At 40.4% G+C, this 11,829-nt stretch overlaps 1 protein-coding gene across 1 annotated transcript in view; it reads right to left on the bottom strand.

Annotated features, from left to right (window-relative positions):
- arhgap15 (Rho GTPase activating protein 15) overlaps positions 1-5,403 on the bottom strand; it is a gene marked incomplete at both ends in the record, with an annotated part of 41,625 nt that extends 36,222 nt beyond the window's left edge. Inside the window, 4 exons of the mRNA XM_080839715.1 lie at positions 1,397-1,553; positions 2,876-2,882; positions 3,031-3,083; positions 5,312-5,403. Of these exons, the coding sequence (XP_080695841.1) occupies positions 1,397-1,553; positions 2,876-2,882; positions 3,031-3,083; positions 5,312-5,403 (309 nt within the window). The remainder of the gene's footprint in view (positions 1-1,396; positions 1,554-2,875; positions 2,883-3,030; positions 3,084-5,311) is intronic.
- Positions 5,404-11,829: the final 6,426 nt, after the last annotated feature.

The raw sequence follows: 11,829 nt of genomic DNA on the forward strand, positions 1-11,829 counted from the left end.
CATCAGGGCTCTTCATTAACCTACACATTTGCTATTCGAGCTAGTCAATCAATGGTGAAAAATAACTATAACATGAAAATTGCCTTAATTACAGAAATGTGTATGCTTAGGAAAGTACGGTCAGAGCTTTATTTGTGTGTGTGTGTGTGTGTGTGTATGTGTGTGTGTGTGTGTGGGGGGGGGGGGGGGGTGGTCACCATTCTGACTTTTCGCATCAGTGTGGAAGAGGCCTGTTTACCAGAGCATCTGTTTGTGATTATACCAACGGGAAGCCTCCGAGAGAACAGCGTGAGAATCTGGCTCTACACCCACAGACATTTGTCCGCCTGGATTTCTCTGGTCAGGGAAACATGCATATCGCACATGCCGCTTACATGCCAATCCCTGACTGTGCCCTGGCACCCCCAGCCTTTGGCAGGATCCGCGGCTCCAAATTAAGCGTTTGAGCTTGCTTAACTAAGTAGGTTAGAGAAGATGGTTAGGAGAGTGAATTGAGTTGAATGAATAAATCAGCATGCACCTTCTGAATGATGCTCAGCACTCAAATATGATTAAATATAAACTGGTTTGTGCAGTCAGAAGAATGAACCTACTGAAGAGGCATTAGGGACACTTAAAATGCTGATACTTAAATGAAATTGAAAGGCAGCATTATTCTTACCATTTCACAATTTATTCTCCACAGGCTTTCTTATGGCTTATTATTTTTCCTTGAGGTGAAACCTTTTAAAAAGAGCTCTCACTCAACACAGTAATTATTTTATTCACAATATCAATTTTGGTCTTTTGTCTCGCTTAGCAACAGGACTGAAGTGAGCTCTCTTGCTCACGCTTACAAACAAATTAAGCTCTTTCACACATGAGCTGCAGAACTACAATCACTTTTCATGCACTGTTTCATGCAATGTGGATTACCACACCTTAGCGTTGTTCTATTCTTTTCAGATTCAACACTTGTGAAATATATTTGTTGCATTCACAATAACAAACATGTTCATGATATGATTTGACAGAGAACAACTACTTTACAACCATGCTGCCATACAGCATTTACAAATTTCACCAAAATATAATTACACCACCACTCATATGCAATACACTGACAGTTAATCACGTAATGTATTGCAGCAGGTTAAGAAAGTAATCCCAATTAATTAATGTAATTTCCATAAAAGCTGCTCACCCAAAATGTCTAGGGAAATTTCAGAGTAATTTAAAAAAGATACAGCCCTCAGTATAAACCGCTGTGGTAACTATTGATGTGCTTAAGCACAAGCTGAATTTTCCTTGTTGGCATTTGTGCTAAAAAAGTACTAGTGATACCATTATTAAGATATGTAGATATGCAGGAGTGTGAGTGTGCATGGTGGAATGGGATCATTTCTGACAAACTCACTGGTTTTCCAGGCGTTTCGGGTTCTGGAATGACCATGGACTTTGTCTGGCTCAGTCTCTCCCCGCTACTATTGGATGTTTTCGTCCTCAGCTGAACCGGTCCAAGAGGGGGAAGAAGCAGGCCTTGCTGTTTCGCTGCCGTCTGCATATTAGTAATTCTACAGGAAACGGATATGAGGACATGTTCTAGCATGAGGATACTTTTTTGGCTCATTTCTATGGAAATACAACAACCATTTGTCAACAAATAGAGAGTAACATTGATGGTAACAACACAAAGCTTTTTTGACATCTAAATGTCCGAGTCATCATCACTTAAACACAACTAATAATTTCTACCCTATGACACAGCAACAACATTATACTAAAGGAGTCTCTAGGCCTCATTATATAACTAACTGCAGCTCGTAAGGTCATATTTAATGAATATGGTAAGAGTTGAGAAAAGCCTGTGCTTTATGATGTGTTAGATGCTATCTGGAGTGGAAAAATAAAAGTAATTCGTAACTTTGCAGAAGTTTCTTGTAGTAATGTTGCATCACAAATGTCTTGCAACATATGAGTCACAGTAATCTGTTCTTGGTTTGTCTAAAACAGCATTGTCAGAGACTATTTATCCTACGTATTTTCAATCTCTCTTTTCTTGTTGCAGATAGAAAGACAAAATGAATATCCATAGGAGACACTGTGAACTTGACTGAGTTGCCATTTAATACATTCCTACTTAAATGATAGTTTAGTATCATTATGTGGTTTAATTCATTTATTTGACTTTAACAGTCCTTGAAGGAATCTGTGTTGTATTTAAGTGGAATATTTTCAATTTGGCTTAGCACATTGACCATCCTCAAAGTGGGTGTAAAAACAACACCACTAACAGGAAATCTTGTGAAGCACCAAAGTCACTGCGGAAACAGACCTTCAGCTCAAGTTATGCAAAGAACCTCACATCCCCCAGGGCTACAAGACTTTATTGAGAGTAAAGCTTTATTGTTAGCCCAAGATTAATCTATAGTTTGATACATATTCAACTAGTAAAGGTAATTGGCAGTGACTTGGCTGGTGTACATCTTTGTTTGAGGAGTAATGAGGATATAATTATGCCTTTTTGTACTTGTAATCTTAAAAACTTGCACAGATTTCTTAACTTTGAATCTTAAAGACTATCACAGATTCAACCCTGCCCTCTTTATTTGCATAGCTTAAAAGAACTACACAAAGATTGCCTAGGCCTTATCAACTTAGAGAATGCACATAATATTGCATTTTTTCTGTTAACAAAATGTGGTGGCCAGAATATCCGAAAATACAAACAATCAATATTTACAAGCTATAGGGTAAAATAGAAAAGATGGGATCATGATAAAAGCTTTTGATCATTCTTATTTTAACCACCAAGATGTCAGCCACCTGATCTACAGCTCAAGCGTATTATCACTTTTACTCCACCAAAAAAAAACTTTTGTTAAAGCGCTCCTACCTGGTTCCTGCCATGACACCCAGAGATCAATAAATGGACATAGAGAGTGAGTGCAAGAGACTGGCAGAGTGGGTCTTCAACTGTGCGGAAGTTTGTCTGCCTCACGTGGTTTGCTCAACTCAACATCCCATGTAATGTGCTGTTTAACTGTCTACTTGAACGTTGGGGTTTCACGTCTGCAACCTTGCAGCTTCCTGTCAGAGTCTGCCTACACAGAAATAGCCAGGCCTCAGAGCCACAACAGGCACCACACTTCAGCATCTCTGGCACAGCAATATCAAAAACTGAACACACACACACGTACACACACATACGTACACACAACACACGTACACACACGTAGACACACACGTACACACATCTGAAGATGGAATAAAAAATGAAAGGGCCCGTTGGTACTAGTAAGCTAGCGAGCGAGTGTGTTTTTTCCTACTTCTTCTTTTTCAGGTGGTGACTGTTCAGTCACTACCGCACACCCTGTAACCATTTGAAGCCATTTTTGGTGAGTGCTATAATGTAACTATGTATGTGCTATTGTGACAGCACACAAATAATTTTGAGCATGGCATTCCTACGTAGTGAATTCGGTCTTTTGTCAAATGTGCCAGAACTGAAAGAAAAATGCAAGTAGTGTTTGTGAAACAGCTGATATCAATTGCTGCAGAAATTAATACTGATATCACCCTAAGACCTTAAATGGTGGGCTGATATACCACTGGACTCAAACAAATTGTTTTGTCTAGAGGATCTCCTCACAAAGCGATGAGAAACGGAACCAATGTGGCTTTGAGGTCTGTGCGGTTAGGCTCTCTAAACTGCTTACGCGCTTACGAGTGGTAGATTCTACTGTGTGACCTTGTTTTCAAAGAGGCTAATGTTAAGACATTAATCATACAAGAGAATGAAGACCTGGAACCTGACAGTTTTCAACACATTTTCAATCAACAACCTAAAAAAATCAAAACGACCACTGGAGAGGGAAAATGTTGCTGGCTAGTAGCTGACTGTGGATCCCATCGATGCCAGCTCAGGGCTGCATCCGCTCTTGTGTCAGGAGCTGTTGAAAGACAAGTGATACTTGATTCAGGATTCCGTATATTTAGTTTACTTGGTTACTTGTAAAGGCATTACAGGCAACCTGGGTCATGCTCGTCATTCCAAATCATTCCGCATATGCGCATGAGCAGTGCCTAGTTCAAGGTATTCAAACTGATAAACCCCCAAGATAAATCCCCTTTCTTTAGCTTAGGCTGTGGGAATCAATGAAAAAACATGTTCTAATACATGTGCATGAACAAATTAGTTCAATGCCATTTTTACTTGAAACTAAATCAGTTAATTCTAAACTCAAACTGAATCACGTGCAAGGCAAATTATACTGTTGGCATGTCACATATTACAAAATCAAATCACATCATGAATTTCACATTTTCACATTTTTGTGTAAATTTGCCACTGTGTTAGCTGTGTGCTATATTGGAACCATTTTGTGTGTTTCTGCTTATGTAAAACAGCAGCAGTAGTCTAGAGCCTCATTTGTGGCTGTTGCTGATCTGTGCAAGAATTTAGTTGGTGAAATCATGGCAACTCTCGAGGATTTTTTTGAACAGCCTAGTAAAGAGCTGCTTGATGGTCTCACCGGTTCCTTTTACGTCCCTTGTACGTTGCTTTGGACAAAAGTGTCTGCTAAATGACTAAATGTAAATGTTTTAGTTGGTGTGAGAAGTGCCAAAATTCTTTTGGACACTGTTGAGTAATGCCCCTCTGCTAGCAGCTCCAGATTTCAACAAGCCCTTTAAACTTGCTTTGGATGCTAGTGATGTGGGTGCTGGAGCTGTATTGCTATAAGATGTTTATTGAGTGGATCGTCCTCTTTGCTTTTTTCAAAGAAATGTGATGTCCACCAAAAGCACTACTCAACTATTGAAAAGGAAGCTTTGGCACTGATTCTTGCCTAAAGGCACTTTGAAGTCTATGTTTCAGGTCCACCGCTGCTGGTGTATACAGATCATAACCCCCTTGTGTCCATTAACAGTATGAGGAACTCCAACCAGCGGTTCATGCGATAGAGTTTATTTTTGCAGGGATACGATCTGAAGATTTGTCGCATCCGTGGCAGAGACAATGTTCTAGCTGATGCCCTTTCCCGGTCTAGAGCAGGACGGGAGGTGGGTGACTGAAACGCTGGAGTGGAGTCATGAGGGTTTCTCTGTTGTGGTTGAGGTTTAGAGACCGGGAGAATATGCCTGCGGTGCCGTCGGTACTCTCCTCCTTCTGATTGGACGATGTATGACCTGGGTTCCTTGCATGCTTCCTTGATGGTTCCTAGGTGGTCATGCCCATGAGGGGTTTGCATCCTCACAACTTCGCCTTGATGTAAGGGGCGAAGAGGTCTGCTGGACTTCTCATAACATTCTTTTTGTGTGAGGCATTTACCAACGAGCACGCGACAGGGTAACAGCGATGTTCATCTGTGAGCCTTTCTTGTAGACGATGTTGAAGTTGTACTTTTGCAGCCTCAGCATCATGCGTTGCAACCTGATATAACCTGATATTAATAACAGACTTCTCTAAGTCTAAATTTGCACTTTGAAGAGTTAAACCTAAGGTTCACTTCCCTTGCACGATCTAGCACTTTACTAAGGTTTTGTTCATGACAGGGGGTGCAGATGATTGTGTGAAGTCTGAGTTGGAGCGGGTGAGGGGTGTGAATGTGGGGTCTCGTCCTTGAGTTCACCAAATCTGCAGTTTTTAGCTTTGTTTTTCAGGTCACTCACATAAGCCTCAACTGTTTCATCTGGTCGTTGGTTTCTTGTATAAAACTTGTACCTTTCCATTGTTGTATTTGTTTGAGGGCCGCACAGTTGGTGGAATTTTAGTTTGAGACACTCATGAGCTTCTCTCGATTCTGCTCTGGTCACTAAACGTTTGTTCTCTCCCTCCAAAAGAAGAGTGGGTGTATAACTCTCAATGGCTTCTGAACCAGCAAAGCCTAAAAGTATGAAAGCCTTGTTCAAGGTAATCAAACTGATTATTACTTATGAACATTTGGTAAACAAGAAAAACATAGACAAATGTTCTACAGGAGCCATCTTTGATATCGTCATTCATTTGATGTAGATGACTGCTTGGAGTATGACACTGTCATAACAAATGTGTCTGTGCTGCCCAAAGCAAACTACATCTCCAAGCCCCTCTCAGCTGCATGGTGTGTAGCCTACCACCTGAGGGCTCAGATACACATACGCGTTTTTGTAAAAACGGGACGCGAGCAAATGCATTGATTCCTATGGTACGGCGCGTTTAAAGCGTGCGCCCCTTCTCCACCACGCGTTGCGTCTTTGAAGCGTTTTTTAGGTGTGCTTAAGGCCTAAGGCCTTAAGGCAGGGAAGCGCACCGCTTCTGTTTTGGCCGTCGCACTTTGCCAAGGCGTTACTGAAGCGTTTCTGCCTGAAAAAAGACGCGTATGTGTATCTGAGCCCTGACGCTGTTCTTTTAATAACATCTCCCAGCTCACCTGCAGCCCAAACAGTGGCGTTACGACGGGTCCCAGTGCACGCTATTACAGGTGCAATAAATTAGAATATCCTCAAAAAGTTGATTTATTTCAGTAATTCTATTCAAAAAGTTAAACTCATATATTATATAGATTGTTTACACACAGACTGATCTATTTCAAGTGTTTATTTCTTTTAATTTTGATTATTATAACTGACAGCTAATGAAAACCCAAAATTCAGTATCTCAGAAAATTAGAATATTGTGAAAAAGTTAAATATTGAAGACTCATGGTGTCACACTCTAATCATCTAATGAACTCAAAACACCGGCAAAGGCTTCCTGAGCCTTTTAATGGTCTCTCAGTCTAGTTCAGTAGGCTACACAATCATGGGGAAGCCGGCTGACTTGACAGTTGTCCAGAAGACGATCATCGACACCCTGCACAAGGAGGGTAAGACACAAAAGGTCATTGCTAAAGAAGCTGGCTGTTCACAGAGTGCTGTATCCAAGCACATTAATGGGAAGTTGAATGGAAGGAAAAAATGTGGTAGAAAAGGGTGCACAAGCAACAGGGATAACCACATCTTTGAGAGGATTGTGAAACAAAGCCCATTCAAGGGAGATTCACAAGGAGCGGACTGCAGCTGGAGTCAGTGCTTCAAGAGCCTACACACACAAACGTATCCAGGACATGGGCTCCAACTGTCGCATTCCTGTGTCAAGCCACTCTTGAACCGGAGACAACGTCAGAGGCGTCTCACCTGGGCTATGGACAAAAAGGACTGCACTGTTGCTCAGTGGTCCAAAGTTCTCTTTTCAGATGAAAGTCAATTTTGCATTTCATTTGGAAATCAAGGTCCCAGAGTCTGGAGGAAGAGAGGAGAGGCACAGGATCCAAGTTGCTTGAGGTCCAGTGTAAAGTTTCCACAGTGAGTGATGGTTTGGGGTGCCATGTCATTTGCTGGTGTTAGTCCATTGTGTTTTCTCAGGTCCAAGGTCAGCACAGCCGTCTACCAGGAAGTTTTAGAGCACTTGATGCTTCCCTCTGCTGACCATTCTATGGAGATGCGGTTGTCATTTTCCATCAGGTCTTGGCACCTGCACACACTTCCAGAGGTACCAGTACCTGCAGGTAAGGCCAACGCTGGGAATTGGTACAATTCGCATGTGCGAGAGTCGCCATTCGCTTCAGAATTGGTACAATTCGCATGTGCGAGAGTCGCCATTCGCTTCACGCGAATCAGGCACAATTCGAGTGGGCGAGAGTCGACACTTTGGGCGCATATGAGACGTTGAGACTCTTATTAAAGATTTTACTCATTCTCGTGGTTGAAAGTCGGTACAGAATTGCACAGAGACGGGCGCATATGAGACATATACGTTGTTGACTCACAAAGACAAAACAAATAGCTACACGTAGCCTATAAACGTTGTTGAGACTCTTATTAAAGATTTTACTCGTTCTCGTGGTTGAAAGTCGGTAACAAAACAGAGACAAATAGGTACACGTTCAAGCAATGTCATTTCATGTCATTTATTTCAAAAACAAACAATCAGAGTGTAAGAGCTCTGGTTCCAAGACACAAAAAAGCCAGGAACCAGGTCTGATGGCCCATCAACCTAAACAATAGGCCAGGAGCCGCCTTGATGGTTGTAACCTGGTGCTGTGTAAACTAGCTTGTGGGTGTTGAATTGGTATTTTTTTTGTTCAGCCACTTAACATTCTATAGTGTATTCATATCTATTTATGTCATATCATGCCTCATGACTCTTACCTCATATTCATTGTACTTATATATCTTATCATGTCTTACCTCATTCATAACCTCTATTGCTACCTTCACCTGTACCTGTATCATATCTGCACTAATGACCAACTATTACTGCCAATGTTACTACTGCTCATACCCCATATATCTTGTACTGTCATATCATACTGTATACATCCCATCTATTTATTTTTATATTACCACTATGCAGAATACTCTGCACTCTTCTGCTATGGTTCCTTTGGTTAGATTCCGTTGCATTGTACTTATATCATATCAACATCAGACAGCAATGATCTCACCTGGTCTGCCCACACTGACAAGGTGGTCAAAGCTGCCCGAAAACGCCTCTTCTTCCTGAGGAGACTCAGGAAGTTTGGCATGAATCCAGACATCCTCACCAACTTCTATAGATGCACTATAGAAAGCATCTTGACTGTTAGCATCTCAGTGTGGTTTGGAAGCTGCACAGCCATGGACCGTAAGGCCCTACGCAGTGTGGTCAGATCCGTTGAGTTCATCATCGGCAGGAAACTCCCATCCCTTCAGGACATCTACCTTAAAAGATGCCTCCGAAGAGCTGGCAGGATCCTAAAAGACTGTCATCACCCATCCTTCAGACTGTTCACCCTGCTGCCTTCTGGTAGGCGGTTCCGAAGTGTCCGGTCTCGCACCCGCAGACTGGAGAACAGTTTCTACCCTAAGGCCATCAGACTCCTAAATGAAGAATAATGCACTCCTCACTTTACACTTGCCACTTTACTCTTCACTGGCTCACTTTTACTGCTGTTTGCACTACTTTCTCAGTCCAGCTCATGTTCAGTTTAGCTCATGTAGGTTGTTTATCTGTTTAGTATCTGTTTAATATGTGTATTTATGTTTAGTATCTATGGTAGTGTGGTATGGTGTCCTGTCTTAAGCATTTCAGTGCCCAGTCCAACTCTGTTGTTCTGTGTATCTGACAATAAAAGAGTTGACTTGACTTGACTTGTACCTGTATCATATCTGCGCTAATGACCAACTATTGCTGCCAATGTTACAACTACTCATACCCCATATATCTTGCGCTGCCATATCATACTGAATACAAATGCTATACAATACATTATCTGTAAGGTTGTGAGTGTGCAGTGGTAATGTAAGTTGATATTGATTATGTTTTTATTCAGTCACACACAGTAACAACAAACAAGTTCAACACAAATAATAATACATTCAAAGTGACTGAAAAGGCACAAGCTGAAGAATAATGCTTGTATTTAAGCCTGTCCTGTTTGACCAATTTAAGCTACCCATCAACATATGCATTTTTATTTTATTTTTTACAAGTAATACATGTAATGGAAATAAAAAAACAAACAAAAGAATTGCCTCCAAAAAGTTAGTCACAAGAAGAGCAATGAAGCAAGATCTCAAATAAACAGCACAAAATCCTGCATACATTATGGACACTTGTAGCCCTCAAAAATTGCTTTAGCTACCATCCCTTTGAAAACAAAAAATGTCTTACACTTTCATAAGATTATGTTAGCATCATTCCATAATGAAATTCCAACAACAGATATACATCTCCTTTTAATTAATTTTTTGGCATTTGGTACACTAAATTTACAGACATCTCTGAGATTATATTTTGTCTCTTGAAATGAAAAAAACCTTTGTATGCTGACTGGGAGTTGGTTTGATTTAGCTCGATACATTATTTGCATTATTTTATAATATACCAGATCATTAAATTTCATAACAAATGATTTCATAAACAATGGGTTAGTGGGTGCATAATAATCAACCTTATTTATTATCCTTATGGCTCGTTTTTGTAAAATAATGATTTCATTGACAGTTGTTTTATATGTCAATCCCCAGACTTCCACACAATATGATATGTAGGGAAGTATAAGTGAACAGTAAATAATATGTAAGGCCTTATAGTTTAACATGCTTCTTTATTTGTACAAAATTGCTATCATCTTAGAGATCTTTCCTTTGATATAATAAACATGTGGTTTCCATGTTAATTTATGGTCAATGACCACTCCTAGAAATGTTATCTCGGTCACTCGTTCAGCATCACTTATTTTTAATTGAATGTCCTTACCTATTTCCTTTTTCGATTTCCAAAGACCATGAATTAGTTTTTTATTTTTCTATTGAGTGACAATCTATTAACATCAAACCAGGTTTTGAGGATTTCAAAATCTCTTTCAATAGAAGTCAAGAGTTGCTGTAGATTACTACCCGAACAGTAGACTACATGTTTGTATCAGTTGGATTCGTAGAACGTAATAAATTACATTGCTTGACCGTGTGGCTATTTGTCTCTGTTTTGTTATTGTTATCTTTAATAAAAGTCTCAACAACGTTTATAGGTTACGTGTAGCTATTTGTTTGTAGTTCGCGTCCTAAGTGAAGCGCGCTTCATTCACAAAGTGGCGACTCTCGCGTGAAGCGAATTGTGCCAAGCGAATGGCGACTCTCGCACATGCGAAATGTACCCATTCGCAGACAAGACCTTAGCTCGTACCTGGGTTAAGGACCATGGTATCCATGTGCTTGATTGGCCAGCAAACTCGCCTGACCTAAAACCCATAGATTCTATAGTGTATTGTGAAAAGGAAGTTGCGAGACAACAGACCCAACAACGCAGAAGAGCTGAAGGCCACCATCAGAGCAACCTGGTCTTCCATAACACCTCAGCAGTGCCACAGACTGATTGCCTTCATACCACGCCGCATTGCTGCAGCAATTCATGCAAAAGGAGCCCCGACCAAGTAATGAGTGCTGTACATGTTCATACTTTTCAGTAGTCCAACATTTCTGTGTTAAAAATCCTTTTTTCTATTGGTCTTCAGTAATATTCTAATTTTCTGAGATACTGAATTTTGGGTTTTAATTAAGCTAGCTGTCAGTTATAATCATCAAATTTAAAAGAAATATATCAGTCTGTGTGTAATGAACATAGGCCTATATAAAATATGAGTTTTAGTCCATGAGCCAGAGGGGTTGGTCGTTACCGAAAAAGTGGCAAAGGCTACCATACCTTTTCTGAAAGCCTGGAATCTCAACTTTTCAATGATGTATGATGGCCATCTGACAAGAGTAGCTGTTTTGAGTTATCACACATAATGTAAACTAAGGTTGAGAAAATAATGCGTATAAATCAGCAGAGCACGGACATAGCTGAAAATCTATATTGGACATATTGGAGTATTTTATTTTGTTATGTTTAGTATCATTGTAAAGGGGAGACACTTAAATCCTTTTGTGAACATTTTGGATAAGTAGGCTACAGCCAACCCTGGAGCTCTTCAAACTTTGAATCACACACATTTTCATATTAAATGTATTTTCCCACCGGTAGAAAGTTTAGCTCCGCGAGATTTTGTCCTAGAGATATAAAAGGAGGGCCAGAAACCTTGAATCATTCACTTTTAGAATGTATAACGTTTGAAACTAAAAGGGAAATTCGCAACTTGTCAGTGGAATAGAAACAAAAGCTTGCACATTTTTAGTCTCTGTGCGAGGCTTTAGCTCCTAATGGAATGCATAGCAAATTAGTACTATTCATAGGAAAGAGCTGTTATTTTGGCGACCGCTATTTGGTCATGACATGGCGGGAACCCTGAGTAAACGCCCCTTTTGCAGCAGTATTCCAGTCCAGTCCACATTGTGTGTTGTTTGTTA

The sequence above is a fragment of the Sprattus sprattus genome, assembly GCF_963457725.1.
Source record: "Sprattus sprattus genome assembly, chromosome: 5".
Classification (NCBI taxonomy): domain Eukaryota; kingdom Metazoa; phylum Chordata; class Actinopteri; order Clupeiformes; family Clupeidae; genus Sprattus; species Sprattus sprattus.